Below are 22,131 nucleotides of genomic sequence, written 5' to 3'. Positions count from 1 at the left end.
GGGGAAGCCCTGGAGATCTGGAGCAAGGCGGCAGAGGGGTGCTGGGGTTACCCAAATCCCGCACCCCCCCTAGGCCTGGCCAAGCAGGCCTCCGGCATGGCGTGGGCCTGCCAAACCTCCTCCTGCCTGACTCCCGGCTCCCAGGAAGGTTAAAATACTTTTTATGTTTTGGTGTTTGGTTTTGGTTTCTTGCACCACACTTAATAACTCTAAGGCAGCAATGCTCAGAGTACCAAGGATCAAACTTGGAGCTCTTTGCTGTAGGCGTCTTGCATCTCAGCAATTCTAGTGGAACAGAGTCCTTCACGGAGGAAAACGAGTAACACAAGCAGCCGAATATAAAATATGAAATAATGATACCACACACAGTGTATGTGGGGTCAACACATTTCTGGCAGGAGTGCGACAACTTTAATCTTTAGGCAAGGGAGTATATAAAGGGAAAAAAAAGAGTCATATCATGAAAGGAATGCAATGTACATTGATTTTAAAAACAAATACACATGGCTTTAGGTGGTTTGTAATCTTAGAATAGAATAGGTTTTAGTTAGGAGTCAGAGGATAAAAGGAAAGCTAATTTCTTACATATCAAAGTAGTTCCTGGCCCTAGGTGTCATTACTGATGTAAATTAAGAGATAGCAGGAATCCTGGTTTTCTTCCTAATAACAAATAACCTTAACTGAGGGAAAAGTTTTCTAGCTAGGGGCTAAGACCCACTTCCTATGATCTGGTAATAGAAAGAGATAAAACTTATGAAAGGGGTACAGAATTATACCAAGTAAAATAGCCTAATTCTACATTGGCCAAACCTGTTTGTTAACAGGTATTCAAAGGCAAAGTCAATCTGCTGTGGTGCTCAAAGGCAAGGAGAGAAGACCGTTGTCTTGAAGATGCTATGTTTTGACTTGGCCTTAGGAAGTAAATAGGCTGACAGAAAGACAGGTAGCTGGCTGGACTTTGAGTTGCAAATATACTTAGCCGGCAAGGAATTTAGCAGATTTCTTTGGTACTGAAATTTCTTTAGACTGCAAGGATAACTGAGGTCGAATTTCTGTAGTTTTGCAAGGGAGGCAAAGCCAAATAAATAAAAGGAAAGAGAAATATAATGTCACCGCCATGTCATAAATATAAGAGAAATATAGCCAGTAATCCATGCAGTGGTTATGATTGACTTCTCCAACGGGCCTTCTGGCTGGTATATTTCTTGGGGAAAATTAGGCACTGCACCAGGAAAGCCAATAGACACATCTGATGTTGCTACCCTTAATAATGGAGACATCCATGTTACGTGCAGTGACAGCTCTTTCCTGAAGATCACATGTTCCTATAGTCCTTTGATGATCTTTTGAATGTAAAAGTAGATAAGATCATTCAGTTTTCTTCTATTAATATAAATTTTTGGCCGGTTTATAAAAATGTCACCATTTTCTAAATTTATGTCATGAAAAATATACTTTTATACAAAATATTGCTATATAAACATATTTTAAAATATGAATGAATGCATATTAAAATTCTTGCTTTCATCATAATAATCAGTATTTAATAATAATAATCAGTAGGTAGAAATACCACAAGCAAAAGAATGTAGAGGCCAGAGGTATAATACAGGGGTGCTTCACCTGCATGTTGTCCACACCAGTTTGATCCCCATTACTATGTATAATCCCTTGAGCATTTCCAGGAGTAACTTCAGAACACAGATGCAGGAGTAAGCCCTGAGCATCATCAGGTGTGACTTCAAACACAAAATAATAATTATAACAATTTCTAACGTAATGAGATTTTGAGACCAAAATTTTGAGAATCATTGATTTACACAGTTACTTAAACCATTGATCTGTGCTTTTAGGATGGATATCACGAATATGTAAAATGCCTATTTCAAAATGTACAAAAAAATAGAAATTTGATTTGCTTATATATGGATAGATATGAAGAGTATTATGCAGAGCAAAATGAGTCAGAGGAAGAGGGATAAACAGAATGGTCACACTCATTTGTGGGATATAAAGAAAAAGATAGTATGGTATTAGGATCTTGAGAGAATAGAGACAAGGGCCAAAAAGACCAGTTCATGTTAGGAATCATGTCACAAAAAGTAAGGAGTGTACTTAGGGCAGAGAAGGGACCACTATGACAGTGATAGTTGAAATGGTCACTCTGGACAAGAATTGGGTGCTGGAAGATCATCAAGGGATATGCATAATATCCCTTCATTAACAATATTGCAAACCACAGTGACTAACAGAAAAAGAAGGGGGTGAGGGGGAGGGAAGAAGAATGGAAGAAAGAAAGAGAGAAAAGGAAAAAGGCCTGCCACAGAGGCAGTCAGAGAAGAGGACAGGAGGGAAACAACAATGGTGATGGGAAAAGTGCACTGGTGAAGGGTGTTCAACATTGTATGCCTGAAACTCAATCATGAACAAGTTTGTTTTTATTTTAACTGTCTTTTTTTGTTGTTGTTGTTTTTGGGCCACACCCTGTGACGCTCAGGGGTTACTCCTGGCTATGCGCTCAGAAATCGCTCCTGGCTTGGGGGAACCATATGGGATGCCGAGGATCAAACCGAGGTTTGTCCTGGGTCAGCTGCATGCAAGGCAAATGCCCTATCGCTGTGCTATTGCTCTGGCCCCCATGAACAACTTTGTAATGGAAAAATAGTTATTCTAAAGAAAAAAAAGAAATTGAAAAATTGAAAAAAGGGAATACAATGGTTCTAACATCCTTTGTCTACGCAGGATCAGGCCACTGGACCAAATAACTAATACAGAATTGGATGCCTAGGAGGCTAAAATGTTAATACAATTAATTGACAAGGACTGTCAGTTAAGATCTCATGGGCACAGAGCCAAGATGCTGGTTTTTGTCACCAGCCAGATTTCTTTCTTAAACATTTTGATTGTATTATTTCCCTCTCCTTTCCCTTTGTTATTATTATTTGTGCTTGTGTGATGGGGAGGCACACTTGGCAGTGCTCAAGACTTCTAGTCCTGCACTCATGGACCATTCCTGGTGGACTTGGAGGACCAAAAGGAGTGCCAAGGAATGAACCTGGCCTGACCGTGTGCAAAACAAGGTCCTTATCCACTGTACTATTGTTTTGCCCTGTTACTATTTTTGCTGCCATGACAGGGTCACATAGTGAGCTGCAGTGCTCCATGGGCATATGGGAGGTGTCATAGCCCTACACCCCCAAGACTCTGCTTTTGGGCCTGGTCTCACTAGCTGCATGGATTTATGAATGCACTCATGGGTTTGTGTCCATAGTGACATGCACACAAAGTTCTGAGTGCAGCAGAAGAGGAGGGAGCCCCTCAGAGTGCTTGCTTGGCACAGCAGACAGCTTGCTACTCAAGGGTAATGCCTGATGAAGCCAGCACCAGCTTAGGCAACACAGTACGCCTGGCTTTAAGACTCTGAAAGGCTGATTTATTGCCCACTTTGATGGGCATGCATCCAAAAGAATTGTGAACATAAACTCTGCTCAAATTCTTCAGTGCTGCAAAGGGACTTACTGCAGAACCTAATCTGTTTTCTGGGTGGGACTTCTCTGCCTCTGCACAAGCCCTGCACGCAGACCCAAGGTATAGCCACCTCCCTCGCCAGGCCAGGACTAGCTTTGTGCAGGGCAACTTTCCCTTCCTAAGAACATGAAGATAAGTTGACAGAAGTAGTTCGGATGGAGTGGAGAGCAGAATAAAACACAGAAAGGAGAACGTTGCAAGGTGTTTAAATAAAGATATTAATTTAAAAAAAAGAAAAAGAAAACAGACATATTAGTAAACCTTTCTAATATTCCCCATTTCAATTCTATTATTTCATCTTTGTTCAAGTCCACAATATATTACTAAAATAACTCACTATCTGGTCTCTTCTATCTCTCTACTTTCTTCATTTATGTAATTATATAATGCAAATTATATTTATCATTAAATCATAAAGTATTTTTTATTATATAATACATAAAAAAGGAAAGGAGAACGTTGGATCGAAGATATAGTACAGGATATAAGGCCCTTGACTTACATACTTACATACTTCCATCCTCTGAGCCCCACCAGGAGTGATCCCTGAGCACAAAGTCATGAGGGGTCGTCTTTGAGCACCATCAGGCATGACTTGTGCTGGGAAGTAGAGCTGCAGGGTAGGTAGCTCAATGGCAGAACAGCCCCTGCAAGCATGAAGCCAGCAATGAGAGTCAATTCCAACTAGAATGTCCCACGCTTGACAACAGAGGTGTGAACCCTCGGCTTGTGCGACCCCCATCATACAGAAGCAGCAAAAGGCAAGGAGAAAATGAAAATAAGGATAGAAGCAGGACTGGATACAGCTTCTGCTCTCATGCACCTGGGCGCCCTGTCACCTTGGGGCAGCTGGCCTGCCCACCCGAGCCTCCAGTTTCTCACGTGGGCGTGGCACCGATGCCATCCAATCACTGCATGTTGATTGGTCGGTTCATTTTTCTTGCCCCGCCCACTGCTCTCCTTGCTCTCTGCTTTAGGATTCACAGGCCCTTTTTTTTTATGTTCAAGTTAATCTTGAGTCCCCAAGTGAAAAAAGTCTAGCATATGGAACCTGAAGGTAACAGCAAACACATGTGGGGCTTTGGGAATGAGGTCATGGTGGTATTCTATCTTCTTCCCCTATGTTCATATTGACAGGCACCAACCTTGGTTCTAATTTCTTTTCTCGCTGCCCTATGTGCTATCTGGAAGGTGGGTCCTATATAATATTTGGATGAACTGGGTGAAATAATATCAGACATGTTTTACACTGCCTTAGAATGCATGTTCTCAATATATCTGTCTGTTTTGTCTTTTTAGGGATCAGCATCTTCTGGACCAAACTCTGGATTATGTGAAGGTAGGAAAACAAAATTTAGCATGTAGTGGGGGCCCTGAGTAATGGAATTCCCAGTTCTAACAATGTTACCAAGTAACGTTGCCCTCTGACTTGTTTAGGAAGCTGGTTGGAATAAACCAATCACAAGGTAATTTGACTCTCCAAGGCCTTTAGTAACCTTTGTCGAGGGTTTACACCATCCTGTTATAGAAACTACAATCTCTTCCTTTAATCTGAAACCCTGAGGCCTAGATGTGTTTTAAAATTCAAAACATTTTTAGAAGGCAATAGGGCGTGTATCTGTGTATATATAACACCCCTAAAGGGGTCTAGGGTCAGCAGCTATGCTGAAACTTAATGTTTCAGCAGGAAATGGAAAAGTATTCCTATTAAGTAGAATAAATAGAACAGGTGATTTTGCTTTTCCAGTTGCATTTTACCACCTGCTGAGGCCTGATTTGTTTTGCTGCCATATGAGGTTTTGTTTTGTTTGGGGGCTACACCCAGTTTTGTGCAGGAATCACTCCTATCTCTGCTAAGAGATCACTCCTGGCTGTGCTGGGCCATCCTATGTAGTGCCCAGGGATTGAACTGGTCATGGCCCAAGCAACTGCATGCAAGGCCTTACCTTCTGTCTTATCTCTCCCAAATGATTTCCTTTTTTAAAAAATGAGTTTCATGGTTTAGTTTTTGGATTTTGGAATGGTGAATATCTTCAGTGGAGGGTTTGAGTCTTTCTGAGCTCTCCAGAGCTGCCTGCCCCACATGCATACTTGATGGCTGATCTGTGCCCATGAGTTATGACACTATTTTATTCTCCAGTGGGTCTGACATTTCCGAATATCAGTGACATGTCTAGGAAATGTTTTGGTTCTCAGCAAAAAGCAGAGATACTTTTTGCATCTTCCCTTTGTTATTTACATCTTCCCATTATCTGGTAGTAGATGCTAGCTTTATTTTAGATGAAATTAAACTTGGTATGTAGAAAATTCTAACTTGTTGCACTTATTAATTTGGATATATGGTAGTGTATACGATCAGTGTTTAGCATAGCAGACATCATGTTTGGAGTTCAGGAGCCTCTTAGGCACAGTATTCCACCTGCATTATTCCAACCATAATTCACTATGATACATTCACTTTCATATTTCCAAGTATTTAGGCCTGTTGCTTTTATGTGCACCTGTGCCAGCCCAGTTTGGGACATTTTTTCCTTCTCAAACAGATGATAGAAGATGCAGGACAAAACTCTAGTAGAACTTACCGTATTTTCCGGTGTATAAGACAGATCTTTTTTTTTTTTTTTTTTTTTTTGGTTTTTGGGGCTACACCCGTTTGATGCTCAGGGGTTACTCCTGGCTAAGTGCTCAGAATTTGCCCCTGGCTTGGGGAGACCATATGGGACGCCAGGGGATCGAACCGCGATCCTTCCTTGGCTAGCGCTTGCAAGACAGACATCTTACCTCTAGTGCCACCTCGCCAGCCCCAAGACGACTTTTGAAACAAAAAAAAAGTCAACCGAAAATCGGGGGTCCTCTTATACACCTACTATATCCCGAAAAATGTTTCAATATGCCGCTAAAGGAAAATTGTCTGAATATTGCCACGAAACGAATTTTCCAACTCGATCCTGCACCAATCACTGCCAGGCTGCTCGGACCGCCTCTCTAACTCAGCCAATCCAAGCAGGGTTTTTATCATGCAAATTATACAGTGTTCTGGACCCAAATCTACACTGTCAAAAGCCTGCTCAGATTGGCCAGAGTCAGAGAGGAAGTCTATGACAGTATAACCTTTGAACCTTTGACAGTTGCAGCACAGGAACATTCTGTCTGATACAGCGAATATAGGCCTAAACCTATGTTTTAACTGCAAAATTCGGGGGTCGTCTTATATGCCCAGTTGTCTTATACGCCGGCAAATACGTAGTCATTTAGCAATCACTGCAGCATTTATTGGAATTTGTGAACTAAAACATAAATATTATGTTCCTCCTTCTTAGAGATCCAATTTGTATCTATGTCCAAACTGTAATTTTATTGCAGCAAAGGTGTGATCCTAAACCAACAAGGCAACTATATCAGAATCTGTTCCAATCTGTACTGATGATGTGTTTCTGTCCCTCCTCACTATATTTCATAATTTTTGGAGTAGGCTATAAAGCTTTACTGTGATTTACTTGACTGTAATATTTTAGCTGTACTCTAGAATTCAGTGTGTAAATTGCAGTGGTCCATGAAAAAATTATCCTATGTCACGTTTCAGAAATTGCACGTGTCTTTCTGTGAATTCCTCAGGCTGTGCTCAGCAATGAATACTCCCCTTACTCTATAACTTAAGGTCTTTTTCCTTGACAAAAGTTGTAAACCTTTTATGTCTAGTGATGAATTTTAAGCTAAATGATTCCCAGAATGAGCTGCTATAATATTCTTGGCACCTTAGCATTTCATTCATGAGTATCTGTCATTTGAGTTGAGTCACATTGACTGGGAAGAAAGCAGTTTGTGGCTTCTGTCTAGCAGGGCTTTCTCTGTAGTGAGAAGTGATAGTACTCTTTTTGGTGGCTCAGGGGACACTCCTCAAGGACCCACTGGCCGTTCTGAAGATTATTCTTTGCTTCTAAACAGCTTTGAATGTGGTTAGAGCTTTGTAAATGATTTCTCTTGGTCCTCCTGGATTTCTTTTTTTGTTTATTTGTTTTTTGTTTTTGTTTTTAGGTCATACCCGGCAGCACTCAGGGGTTACTTCTGGCTCTATGCTCAGAAATCAGTTGTGGCAGGCTTGGGGGACCATATGGGATGCCGGGATTCGAACCTTCTGCATGCAAGGCAAACATCTTAGCTTCATGCTATCTCTCTGGCCCCATGTCCTCCTTGATTTCTCTCTCTCTCTCTCTCTCTCTCTCTCTCTCTCTCTCTCTCTCTCTCTCTCTCTCTCCCTCCCTCTCCCTCTCTCTTTCCCCCCTCTCTTTCTCCTTCTCTCTCTCTTCCTCTTTCTCTGCCTCTCTCCTCTCCCACTCCCTCTCATGTTTTCTCTCTCTCATACACACACATACCCTCTCACACACTCCCTTTTTCACTTTCGCTAGAGGGATGGCTTGGGGAATTTGTGTTAGTGTGAAGATTTTTATGTGCATGTCCACTTGAAAGAGACCTCTGACCTATAGGTTTGAATGTATCTTAGTGTCTGTCTTCCTAGCATTTCTATCCTAGCCCATCCTAGCATTTCTGATTAGGAGCTCAGCTGCATAGTACAGGGGCTAAGAAAGGCCCTTATCTTCCTTGCATGTTCAATTATCCTGATCCAAGCACCGGCACCAGCACTACATATTTTCTCATGAGCATTAATAGGAGTGACTCCTGAAGACAAAATCAGGAGTATCTCTTGAGCACTTCCAGGTGTGGCACAAAGGCCCCAAAGACCTTCTAAATCTGTATCCAGGTGTCTAATGCCTAAAGGATGCATGAAGATAATCAGGGCAGGTGAGGGCCTAGAGAGATATCACTTGCCTAACACTTGGTTGATTCGAATTCTATCTCTGCACCTTATATGGTCCCTCAATTACCACCAGAAGTGATTTCTGAGCTCAGAGCCTGGGATAAGCCCTGAGCACTGCAGGGTGTGGTCCCAAACATCCCCTACGTCTCCTCTCAAAAACAAAACAAATCCAAAACTCAAAAAAACAAAACAATACTAAAAAAACAAAAACAGGGCAAGTGAGAGTGGTCAATCAGTGGGCTGCAGGTCGGCCTCTCTGACTTTGGGCTGATTTTCCCTGTAGTCACTTAGTGCTGTAATGTCTGTGGGGCATAAAATTGTGATTCTGCTTGAAGCATGGTGCATTATGTCCCCTTCTGGTAAAATCAAATTAGCAATAAAAACATGATACCACGTTGTGTGGAGAGGGAGCATTTGTTGTAACTCAGAGCAGGGCTCTTATATCAAGTGATGGCTGATTTCTATCTAGGGTTGAGTGGAGGAATGAGGTATAGAAGCTCCCAGAAGAGCCCAGTAGACATCATATTCACACACACAAACCCCCAAGGCCTCGGGAGTTCCAATTGCAGTACACTATCCTTCCCATCCCAGAGTATTGCGCCATCTTTCCTGGATTTCCTGGAGCCTAGATAGGAGAGAGAGCTCTAAGGCCTCCTCGTGCCTCCCTCCTCTCTGGGTTGGAGAGGGGGAAGAGGGAGGGACAGGGATAAGATGTTAAGGTAGAGGAATCCCAGTGGGGTATGGACTGGTGTGGTGAGGCTGCAGATTAATCCCAAAGGCAGTGCCAGCTAATTTGTGCTCAGCTCTTGCCAGGGTTTGGATTGCAGCACATCAGCAGAGGAAAGGGTCGGCAGTTGCTAGGCTACGCATTACCCTTCTGTGCACGGAGTGAGGGAAATCTAAGGGGCTGCAAAGCCCCAGGATAGCTTGGGGTGGGGGTGGGGGTGCTTTTACCACCTCCCAGCCACTCACCTCCTAAAGGGGCCTCTCAACTGTACTGGAGCCTGGCACTGAATTCCATGTTTGGATGGGATTAGAAGATTAGAACACTTCAAAGAGCCTGTGAGATTTTTGAAATCTTTCTCTGCTGCTTCTGTCTCCTTGAAATTCCCACTGGGGGTGGTGGTGGTGGTGGTGGTGGTGGTGTGGAGCTGGTGGAAGGGAGGGGGACAAGTTATTTTTCTTTTTCTGTCCTGTTTTCTTAGTCCTTTCTTTCCACATTTTTGCCTCCAAGATAGCACAGAAAATGATCATCTTGATGGTCTGATTTGGAAATGCGTGATAGAATCATGAATTATTTCTGTAAGTCAGATAGAACTGATTGATTCTCTCTTACTGTTTGCAAGAAATGTTTTTCAAACATTGGCGAGCAAACCTCCGTGCAACTGTTTTCTCCTATTGTTGTAGAGTTTCGGGACATGGGTGAGTGGGTTTATAGTTCCGGAATTTTCCTCTGTGTACCTAGCATAACTTATCCTTAAATGAAACCAGATTTGGGGGGGGTGTTAGGTCCATACTTGGCAGTGCTTAGGGATCACTCCTGGCTGTGCTTGGGGGACCATATTAGATGCAGGGGATCGAACCCAGGTGGGCCACTTGCAAGACAAGTACTTTAACTTCATACTAACTTTGTGGTCCTAAACCAGCTTTCTTTTTTAAAATAGAGGAGGGTCAGAAGGATAGTAAATCAAGAAGGGTTTTTGCTTTCCACATAGCCCACCTAGATTCGATCCTGAGCATCCCACATGGTCCACTGAACATCCCATGGAGTAATTCCAAGGTGTAGAGCCAGAAGTAACTCCTGAGCATTCCCAGGTGTGGCCCAAAAACAAAATTAAAAACAAACAAAAAACCTGAGGAAATACCTTAGAAGAATGGCTTGTGATGACAAAATCCTGACGTGTAAGAGTTTTATCTTCTGGATTGCCTCACTTGCTCAGTGCCCTTATTTGGGCTTAAAAATTTTTTAATCTCTATTAAAATGCCTGTGTCACCATATGGTTTCTTAGGCCTGTGGGGCAGTGAACTGCTCTGAGCATTTGGTAGTGTGGGGAATGAATAAATTAATATTATCAAATGAATGATCAGTTATCAAATGTATAAATGATAATTGTTCCATGCAGAAACTTTTTCAGATTGCATCGCTATAGAACAGTCCAGGTTAAACAACACCAAGGAGTTCCAGGATGGAGTCAACTCCAGCCTCTGGCTTTAATTAACCACATGACCTTGAACTTCTACCTCCTTTCCATGAACTTTTTCCACAGCTGGAAAGCCAAGGGCATGGCCCAGGTCCCTGAGGCCTGTTGAAGATTCTCTCTGTGCTAGTCTGACGTGGGTGGGTCTTCACCAGATGTTAGGGGTTCTTCATTAATAGATCACTCTGATTATAAAATGGCATATTGATGCCAACAAGGGAGCGTTGACATTAAGACCTGGGAGCTAATTATCACCCACCTAGCCAGGAAAAACTTGGAAAAACTTGAGAGTAGCCAGAAAGCAGCATTTGCCATAGTGATTCATCTGCTTTCACTTTGAATTTCATTCATTTCGTGCTCTGCCTGGGGCTACTTTCTTAAAAACTGAGTGTAGGGGCCCTAGAGATGGCATGGAGGTAGGGCATCTTCCTTGCATGCAGAAGGATGGTGGTTCAAATCCCGGCATCCTATATCATCCCCCCAGTCTCCCAGGAGCGATTTCTGAGCATAGAGTCAAGAGTAACCCCTGAGTGTAGTCTCAGTTCTTAAAAATTTATATTCTTTCCTGTCTCCTTCCTCTTTATACCTATCTTCTAAATGGACATTTTCATTCTTTTTCAATTTCTTCCTACACAAGCCCTATTGACATTTTACTAAAGTCTTTTTTTTTTTCTGGGAATGGTTTAAAACCTCTTTCTTAGGTGTTTGTCTAGGGCAGAACCGGGCCAGCTTTCATTACAAGAAGTATTTACTATAGGTTTTCCATTTTTAATAAGTCATCTTTGGGAAAAGTGGCTGGAGACTATAGTCGAGGTGAGAAGAAAATTTGAGATGCCTAGTTTTCTGATGAGCTCGGATTTTGGGAGACAGCAAGCTTTCTTGCTTTTGTGGATGTAACCAGAGGCAGAGGCCCCCTGCAGACAAAGGCCTGGTGTGGTGAGCTGGTGGCAACCCAGTGCAGCTTTTTGTTCCACCAGCTCACACAGCCTCTTTCTTTTGTCTGCCTCAGTGGATTTTTGCTAGAACCACTTATGAGCCTTTGTAAAAGATTTGTCAACTTGGTTTGAGGATTTTTTGATTTGGGAGTTGTTGTTTGTTGTTGTTGTTGTTGTTGTTTTAGCTCCTTTTGAAGCCTCACGTTTCAGGTTTGGGGTTGGGAGTGAGGTATTATCCTGAATGGAGATCAGAACCCTTCCAAACCTTTTTCCTTCCAACATACGAGGGCTGTTGAACCTAGCAATGCTTTTGAAATAGGCCTTGAAATAGGGAGAGCTAACAGCTCCAAATAATCTTAATGCCAGATCATCAGGGCTCAGAAATGCTGTTTCCTACAAGTCTGTCAGGTCATCCAGCAGATTAAAAGAGAAGTAATTATGTGAATTTCAGCACCAAGAATAAGGTTCCCTCCCAGCTGTGGAAGACTGAGGTGGGCAAGAATCCACAGCCTCGCTTTGTGCTCTGGATACTGCAGTCATGGTCACGGTTAAATAGCTGCCTTTGAGAGGAGGGAGAGGGAGGCCTTTTCTCTCAGTGAGGTTCCCCGGGCCAGTCGGCTCTGAATTAGCCAGCTAACAACGTCATGAAAGGGACCTAGGAAACAATGGCATGCTGTACATTCAGTGAGAGATTTGAGTCAGCTCTGTGAACCCAAATTTCAGCCTGTTTTTGCACAGGCGCAGAGCAGCACAGAGTATTACCAGCTCAGCCCAGCTGAATGAGTCCCAGCCCAGCTCAGCTCTCTGCAGAACCGGTGGAAAAGAGCCAGAGCTGGTACCCAGCTTCTCTAGCTCTGTCCCCAGAACCTTCTCAGCAAGTGTTGTGGGTTGTGGGGAGGGCAGGGATGAGTGTTACTCCACTTCTTAAACATTGCTGATGTAGGGTAGGAAGACACATGGTTATTGAACAAAGGCAAACCTTGGGGCTGAGAGATAGTACAGCAGGCAAGTTACCTTCCAAACTTGGCTGACCCAACTCAATCCCCAGCACCACCTAGGACTCACCTAAGCACAGAGCCAGGAGTGATCCCTGAGCATCACCTCTAAGTGTGTCTTCCCTCCAGAAATAAATAAAATCACCAAACAATATGAACTATGTGTCCACGTAGCAATCTGCATGATAAGATGACTATAGGAACATTATTTGTAACCGACAAGCTGGAAACCGCTCAGATGCCCTGGAGCTGGTGAAGGGACAAAGGAGTTGACCAGCCAAGGGCTTTTGTGTCATTAGAGGAGTGGACTGTTGTTCTGTGTATCCAATACAGTGACAATGACAAAATGTTGTCATAGTTAAAAGGCAGCCTCGGGGAGATTGCTAAATGGATTAGGATACTCTCGGGGGACCTTCGCCTGATTATGGTGATAGCCATGTATGAAAGGTTTCACAGCTCTTAGGAATACGAAGAAGGATGACTCTGTACTGTGTCTCCAGACTCCAGATTAATCCTAGTTTCCATACCTGTGACTGATAAACTTGTTTGGAAATCAGGACTCCTGCAGACTTGCTCAAGTTAAAATGAGGTCTCTGGATCAGAGTGAGCACTAAATCCAATGACTGATGTCCTTACAAATGAGAGATTTGGGCAGAATCACAGGCAGGCGAGGAAAATGCATATGATAGCAAAGACAGAGACATGATAACGTGTCTAACGGGTCAAGAACACCTATGTCATCCAGTCTGACACCAACTTGGTATGGGGCTGGACAGACTATTCCCAGAACTGCAATGTGGGTGGCCCTGTAGGCATCTTGATTTTGGACTTCTAATCCAGAACCATGAGAGAATCCATTTCTAATTTCAGACTGTTTCCTAGCAGTTCTGGGAAATTCAGAGCAGAGCTCTTAATTTTGGTCATTTCTTGATTATTATAACTTTGGACCAGTTTTTCTAGTTTCTTACAAGGAACTTGGATATGCTGGGGATGAATTGTTTTAATAATACATGTGCAGCTTCTAGGAAAACACCACATATGTTGGTTATTCTTAGTAAACACAATCATCCCAACTGCTTCCTCACAGGCAGGTGTTCCCAGATCCCAGTGGATGCTTGCAACCATAGATAGAATAGAAACAATGAGTTTCCTACAGAGGCATACCTATAGTAAAATTGGATTTCTAAATTGGGCACAGAAAACTTAATAACAGTAATTGGGACCAGACAGTATAGGGGTTAAGGCTCTCTTGCCTTGCATGAGGTAGATCTGGGCTCATTCTGTCACACAGAACTGGGAGTAAGTCCTGAGCACTGTCAGATGATCCCTCAAACAACAAGAATAACTAATCAGGGGCTGGAGAGATAGCATGGAGGTAGGACTTTTGCCTTGCATGCAGAAGGACAGTAATTTGAATCCCGGCATCCCATATAGCCCCCAGTCCTGCCAGGCACGATATCTGACTGTAGAGCTAGGAGTAAGTAACACTTGAGTGCTGCCGGGTATGACCCCCCCCCAAAAAAAAAACAAAACAGAAAACAAAAACAAACAAAAAAGAATAACTAATCAAACAATATAATAAGTGTAACAGGTTTCATTCATGTCACACCTCTCTCTCTGAACATTGCATTACTTGCAGTCTTTTCAGACCTGAAGTGACTGCAGGTAATAGAAATTTCAGAAAGTGGCCAAAGTGATTAACACAGCAGTAGGGTGTTTGCCTTGCATGCAGCCAATCTGGGACGGACCTGGGTTTGATTCCTGGCATCCCATATGGTTTCCCAAGCCTGCCAGGAGCGATTTTTGAGCTCAGAGCTAGGAGTAAATTTGAGTGTCTCCAGGAATGACCCAAAAACCAAAAAAGAAAAAGGAAAAGAAGTTTCAGAAAGTGGCTATATTGAGGACCAAGGGCAACTTTAATAGCTATCACTGCTTTCTCTTGTTACATTCTGTGAATCTGATAGTTCTTGTCTATCTTCTCTCCGCCAAGAACTGCTCCCTAGAATGCGCATTCTAGGTCACAGTCACTCTGAAGATGTTTCAGTGCTTTTAATATTTGGTGACAAACTGGCTGAGCAGTCCTCATATGCAAACAGATGAGAAAGGCTTTTAAATGGTGGGAGAAGCAGATGAGGTTGTTTCCCAGGTCTGTTTCCCAAAGCAAGTGTTACACATTGCTACACATTTTTCCAGAAATTCCTTAGTGTGAGTTCTTCATGCCAGTGAGGAGTTTCCACATCTTACCTCAATATTTATATTAAAAATGTGGTTATATGGGGCCAGAGCAGTGGCACAGAGCTGTAAGGCATCTGCCCTGTTGGGACTAGCCTAGGACAGACTGCGGTTCGATCCCCCGGCATCCCATATGGTTCCCCCAAGCCAGGAGCAATTTCTGAGCACATAGCCAGGCGTAACCCCTGGCCAAAAAAAATGTGGATATAAAAAAATAAGGTATAAAAATGTGGGGTCTCTTACCACCTTAAGTACAGTAAGGCAGAGAGACGGGAAGGTTTTGCATGCAGGATACCCATGTTGGTTTCCAGCACCACATGGTCCTCTGAGCACTAAGTGGTGTGATCCCAAATAAACACAAGAGCCCAAGTAGCCCTGGCAGCCCCGCTATGGCTTAGATCCTTCTAAGGTATATATCCCTCAGGAAATTTAGTAAATCAGCTAGTGTCCCAGCAACTCTGGGGCCAGGCCTGGGAGGTCAGGTTTCTGGGGGCTGGAGTGGTTTACTGTGAAACTCTGCCCTCTGGTGGTTTTTACTGTCATGACAGTGAAAACTTTATCAGGAAGCTTTTCTTTTTCTTTTATTTTTTCCATTTTCTTTTTTGTTTTGTTTTGTTTTTTTGTTTTTTGGTTTTGGTTTTTGGGCCACACCCGGCAGTGCTCAGGGGTTACTCCTGGCTGTCTGCTCAGAAATAGCTCCTGGCAAGCACAGGGGACCATATGGGACACTGGGATTCGAACCAACCACCTTTGGTCCTGGATCGGCTGCTTGCAAGGCAAACGCCGCTGTGCTATTTCTCCGGGCCTTTTCTTTTTTAATGTAATATCTTTATTTAAACACTGTGATTCAAATATGATTGTAGTTGGGTTTCAGTCATAAAAAGAACACCTCCCGGAGCTGGAGTGGTGGCACAGACAGTAGGGCATTTGCCTTGCATGAGCTAACCTATCCCCCAGCGTCCTATATGGTCCCCCCCAAGCCAGGAGCTATTTCTGAGTGCAGAGCCTGGAGTAACCACTGAGCATCACTGGGTGTGGCCCAAATCCCCCCAAAAAAGAATACCCCCCCCCTTCACCAGTGCAACATTCCCATCAGCAATGCCCCCATCTCCACCTCCCACCTGTATTCGAGACTTCCCTCACTCATTGACATTATGATAGTTCTCAGTGTAGTTATTTCTCTAACTGCACTCATCTCTCTTTGCAGTGAGTTTCATATGGTGAGCTGGGCCTTCTGACCCTCATCTCTGGGAATTATTTCAATAATGTCTTTTATTTTTCTTAAAACCCATAGATGAGACTATTCTGTGTGTCTCTCTCTGACTTATTTTATTTAGCATAATAGATTCCATGTATATCCATGTATAGGAAAATATTATGACTTCATAATATTCCATATGTACCACAGTTTCTTTAGCCATTCATCTGTTGAAGGGCATCTTGGTTGTTTCCAGAGTCTGGCTATTGTAAACAGCACTGTAATGAATGTAGGTATGAGGAAGGAATTTTTGTATTGCGTTTTTGTGTTCCTGGGGTATATCCCTAGGAGTGGTATAGCTGGATCATATGGGAGCTCAATTTCCAGCTTTTTTAGGAATCTCCATATTGTTTTTCATAAAGGCTGGACTAGATGGTATTCTCACCAACAGTGAAATGAGAGTTCCTTTCTCCCCACATCCTATCAGGGAGCTTTTTATACTAAAATTAATAGTGAGAACTGTGATGTATTTGCAACTTCAGAACTAAGAGATATGATTATACTGTTTTAAAAAATGGCAAACAGAATTTCACTGGCTTCATTTAGAGGCAGGGCTTATTCCTGGATCTGTGCTGAGGTATCATTCATGATGGGACTTGGAGGACTTTATATGGTGCCAGAAATCAAACCTAGGTCTTACCCACTGCATTTTCTCTCCAACCCTGATATGGTGTTTTATCTGTGGCAGTCAAAAAGTTTTTCTGAGGGAAAATAGTATTTGAATTGTGACTTGACAATTTAGAAAGGTGCTTACTTGGCAGGAAGGAATATGGCTTCAGATGACAAGACAGATATCAGCATAATAGAGATTACAGACTATGGTAATCTGTGTTTACATGTGGACTGGAACAGGACACGGTGTTATTTTTGTTATTGTTGTTGCCATTAGTATTGTGGTGCCATAGGTATTGTAGGGTAATGCAATGTAGGATTGCAATGGGATTGTGTAGGTAATGTGGGTGGTGCTTGAGATCCAGCCTAGGATCTCATATATGCAAAGCTAGGGTTCCCAGGTAACCAGATATGGTACTTAGTGAACATGAGGCACTGGAGTTTCAGCTCTGGGTTCCTGCAAGCAAAGGTACACCCCAATCCACTTGGCCATCTTTCTGGCCTTTCAGCTTTTTTTCATTAGACATTTTTCTTTGCTAAATAGGTCACCACCTCCTCCCAAATGGCTGTCTGGTGTTCCATTGCTTGAAATATGACTATACTTAACCAGTTTTCTACAGACACAGTTGGGTTCTTTCCAACACTGTTATATTTAAAAGTAGTTTGGAGCAGAACAGTATTGATTCAACAACTAGGCATTGAGCATCTGCCATCTGCTGGTCACTGTCCCAGGGGCAGTAAACAAGACAAGAATGAAAACAGCCATACCATGTAGTGATGAGTGTTAAGCAGAGAAGATCAACTGGGGAGGGCCCGGAGAGATAGCACAGTGGCGTTTGCCTTGCAAGCAGCCGATCCAGGACCAAAGGTGGTTGGTTCGAATCCCGGTGTCCCATATGGTCCCCCGTGCCTGCCAGGAGCTATTTCTTTTTTTCTTTTTCTTTTTTTTTTTTTTTTTTTTGTGGTTTTTGGGTCACACCCCGCAGTGCTCAGGGGTTTTTCCTGGCTCCGTGCTCAGAAATTGCTCCTGGCATGCACAGGGGACCATATGGGACGTCGGGATTCGAACCGATGACCTTCTGCATGAAAGGTAAATGCCTTACCTCCCATGCTATCTCTCCGGCCCCCAGGAGCTATTTCTGAGCAGACAGCCAGGAGTAACCCCTGAGCAATGCTGGGAGTGGCCCAAAAACAAACAAACAAAAAAAAAGATCGACTGGGGAAAGAAACTATAAAATATGGGGAGGGGGAATGTGCATTTGAAATACAGTGGCTGGGAAAAATCTCACCTTAAAGGTGCCTTTTGAGTGGAGAGCAAGTCACAGGGGAAGAGAACAAAACTTGAACAGGCAAAAGAGCCTCTCTACCACTGAGAAGCAACACTGAGACTAGCGGGCTGGGAATGAACCTGAAAGGGGGCAGCAGAGGTGTTGGAAGAGCACAGGGAGTGGGGAGAGGAGTCTGCATATATCCGAGAAAAGGCTCTCACTTGTACAGACAGAGATGGAGTGGGGGCTATGTCAGCACTGCTCTGCTCTTCAGAATGCTGCAGATGATAGGAGCATAGGGCAGAGGGAGGGGATCTAATGGAAGTTCAATTGTGCTTGTCCAAGGGAGAGATCATGGTGGTAGCAGAACATGATAATAGTACCTGTCATAGGGGCTGGAGAGATGGCATGGAGGTAAGGAGTTTGCCTTGTTTGCAGAAGGTTGGTGATTCGAATCCTGGCATCCCATATGGTCCCCTAAGCCTGCCAGGTGTGATTTCTGAGTGTAGAGCCAGGAGTAACCACTGAGCGCTGCTGGGTGTGACCCCAAAACCAAAAAAAAAAAAAAATAAAAATAAAAAGTATCTGTGATAGCAGAACAAGTGGGTTAAGAATGGGAACCCCACAGAGCTTTCATTGTGTGAGTTTTAGCTTATTTGATACAAAAATACAGGATTTCAGGTCAGAGTGGTGGCGCAAGTAGTAGGGCGTTTGCCTTGCACACGCTAACCTATGACAGATCGTGGTTTGATCCCCTGGCATCCCAGATGGTCTCCCAAGCCAGGAGTAACCCCTGAGCGTTACTGGGTATGGCCCAAAAAGAAATAAAAGGGGGGGTTTGAAATGTTTATGTAATTCACTTAAAATTATAATGAAACCCATTATGTAATTATAATACTTGAATACAAATAATCACTTTCCAAAATAAGATTTAGTGAGAAGAGTGGGATTGTTTCACAGTTTTGAAAATCTCTGGTTTCTGTCCTACTGGAACACAGCTTGGCTCTCATCTGTGCTTCAGATTTCAATCTGTTGTGTTGGGTTGTTTTGGTGGAAGCCTGAAGAAAATATGGCCTTGCACAGATAATGTAGATCAAACTGGGAGGAATAATTTTAATAGCCTTTTCAGCTAAAAATGTTTAATACTGTCTTCAAGCTTGAGAAACTCCTGTTTCTGAGAGTTTAATTGAAATGTGGGGTCATACCAATACATTGTTTTCACTGGTCTCTATGACAATTTGGTTTAGAGCCACATCTGGCAGTGCTCAGAGCTTCCTCCTGACTATGTTTTGGAGAGACCTTATGTGGTGCCAGGGATCAAACCTGGGTTAGCTACATGCAAGGCAAGCTCTCCACCCATTGCACTATCTCTCTGGCTTTGATCTTTGGTTTGAGGCAACCTCCTAACCAGTGCTTAAGGGGCCCAAGGTTTCTTCTTGGCTTCCACTCCTAGGAATACTCAACCAACCAGACCTGTGGATCAATCCTAGTGTCTGAGAATGTAGTACTGTGTCAGACTTGTGGTGCCAGTAGTGATCAGGGGGCCCTGGGTCACATGTAGGGAGGCTTGGGGACCATGCGGTGCTGGGATCAAACCCAGATTGGATGAATGTGTGCCCTGATATGTGTACTATTTCTCATACCCCGTGTTTGTTTGTTTTGGGTGGGTAGGGCACAACACCCTGTGGTCAGGGGTCACTCCTGGCAGTGCCAAGAATTCAAACCATGCCTCCTCCAGGCAAAGCCCCTTGAGCTCTGTTTCTAGCCCTAGATCTTTTTGAATTTGAATGATAGTTCACCTATGTGGGTCGTTGTCAGCATTGCTGATCTTTGGGAATATGTTGCCTTGGGGCTAGGAGATAGTAAGGCAATGAGAGAACAATCCTTGAATGGTTTGATTCCCAGCCCTGGTTCTGTTCTTAGTGTCATTGGATGTACAATCAATGGTAGAAGTATTCCTGGCACCTCAAGGCTTGAGTAGTATCATATCCACCGCCCCTTGTCTGGCACCACTGACTTAATTGGCAGAGGTTGAGACTTCCAGGCCACCTGAGTACCACTTGGGAGGACAAAAGATAAAGAAAAAAATGTTGATGCACCAATTGATCTTACAATTACTAATATGTTTCTCTATGCAATATTTAACAATTGATATTCCGTTTTTAAAAAACTGAATGGAGAGAATCCCAAGGAGACAATTCCATGAAGAATCCCCAGCACTGCTGGAGTGAACCTGCTGTCCTCCGTAGCACAAGAGGCCCAGGCCCTCTTTTCTGGGTCTTAACATTCAACCATCAGGCCGAATGGCCAAGAATTGCCAGGAGTGACACTCCCCACCCACCAAAACAAGCTACCTGTCACCTTTCATCAGAAAAACCAGGAAAGGTGGCTGCGGGGAGCTCTTAGATCCATATGGTTAGTACATATTTCCCCAAGTTCTAATTTTTTAGTTGAAGCTTGTTTTGTCTGTTGGAGATATGTCTGTCCTTTGCCTTCGTCTGAAATGATGGGTTTGCCTTTGTTCAATTGTACAGAATGTGTCTGCCAAATTAACCTCCTAGAAGAGGAAGGTCAGCTCACAGCTTCACTGCCAGTCAGGTTACAAAGCACGCCCATCCCTACACGCAGAATTCTTCAGGGTCTAGAGCTCATAGTCATTCCTGCTGTTTCTGTGGGGACTGCTTAAGTGCAGCTGGCTTTTAAACATAAATAAGAATATTCGTTTTGGGGTGTTGAGTGATAGCACAGTGAACAGGGTGTTTACCTTGCATATAGCCAATCTGGGTCCAATCCCCAGCATCCCATATTGCCCCCTAAACCTGACAGTATTCATTTTTGAGTGCTGAACCAGGGGTAATCTCTGAGCACTGCCAGGTGTGAGCTCCCCTTCTCCCTGAAAAAAAGAACATGAAGGCCAGAGTGATAACATAGCAGGTAGGGCTTTTGCCTTGCACATGGCTGATCTAGGATTGATCCCTGACATTCCATAGTGTCCTCCATACCTGACAGGAGTGATTTTTGAGTGCAAAGCTAGGACTAACTCCTGAATTCTGCCTGGTGTGGCCCCAAGAACAAAACAAACAAACAAAAAGAATATGTACTTTAAGGGGACTGGAGTAATAGTACAGTGGGTAGGGCATTTGACTTGAATGTGGATGACACAGATTTGATCATTGGAATCCTATATGGTCCTTGGAGCCTGCCAGGACTGATCCCTGAGTGTGGAGCCAGGAGTAAGCCCCAAGCACTGCTGAGTGTGACCCCCAAACCAAAAATTGTTCAGATTTTTGTAAATGAACATGAATTTTAACTGTAGCTATCAAGGAAGATAATGATAGCCCAACTAGCTGTGCCTCTTCTTTGTTCTACTCTACATGGCCAGAAATTTTAACTAGCATTTTTTTTTTTTGCTCTATCAACCTTAATGTCAGGGGAAGAAGGGAAAAACAAAGTTCATTATTATTTATTTATTTATTTATTTATTTTGGTTTTTGGGCCACACCTGGTGACACTCAGGGATTACTCTTGAGCTCTGCGCTCAGAAATCGTTCCTGGTTTGGGGGACTATATGGCATGCTGGGGGATCAAACCATATTATGTCCTAGGTTAGCGTGTGCAAGGCAAACGCCCTACTGCTTGCACCACTGCTCTGGCCATTATTATTATTATTATTATTATTATTATTATTATTATTATTGTTGTTGTTGTTGTTGTCTTGGGGCCATCCAGCAGCACTCAGGGCTTAACTCCTGGCTCTGGGCAGAGGAAATCATTCTTGCTGGTGCTCAGGGGACCATATATGGTACCAAGGATCTAACCCGAGTCAACTATACAAAGCAAGCACACAGCCCACTCTACTACACTCTGGTCCCAAGGCCCTTATTATTTTGAGAATATAGTTTTGACCTTCCAAACTCTCTGTATGACCCCTGTGGGGACCACAGACCACACAAAGCTCCACAGTACTACAGTGTCTCCTGCTACTCCAGACTGGACTGTTACAAAGCTGCAGAAACATTTCTAGCTCCTCCCTCTCTATCTTTCTGATGAGGACCAAACCAGGGCTCCCACAAGAGGCCTGTAGTTTATCAGTGACACACTTCTCTGCTCCTACTCATATATATTTCTAGCTAAGTGGCTTATTTCAACTGACTTATGGGTTTGGGAGTCACACCCAGAAGTGCTTAGGGTTTACATCTGGCTCTGTACTTAAGGGATCACTCCTGATGGAACCCATGGTAGGATATGTGGTTCCAGGGCTTGAACTGAGGTTGGCCTAGTACAAGACA

At 43.4% G+C, this 22,131-nt stretch overlaps 1 protein-coding gene across 1 annotated transcript in view; it reads left to right on the top strand.

Annotated features, from left to right (window-relative positions):
• BCAR3 (BCAR3 adaptor protein, NSP family member) overlaps nt 1-22,131 on the top strand; it is a 144,575-nt gene that overhangs the window by 51,614 nt on the left and 70,830 nt on the right. The window contains exon 3 of the mRNA XM_049772199.1: nt 4,828-4,867. Coding sequence (XP_049628156.1) covers nt 4,828-4,867 — 40 coding nt within the window. The remainder of the gene's footprint in view (nt 1-4,827; nt 4,868-22,131) is intronic.

This window comes from Suncus etruscus, chromosome 4, assembly GCF_024139225.1.
Source record: "Suncus etruscus isolate mSunEtr1 chromosome 4, mSunEtr1.pri.cur, whole genome shotgun sequence".
Taxonomy (NCBI): Eukaryota; Metazoa; Chordata; class Mammalia; order Eulipotyphla; family Soricidae; genus Suncus; species Suncus etruscus.
This window is presented reverse-complemented; position numbering and strand designations above follow the sequence as displayed.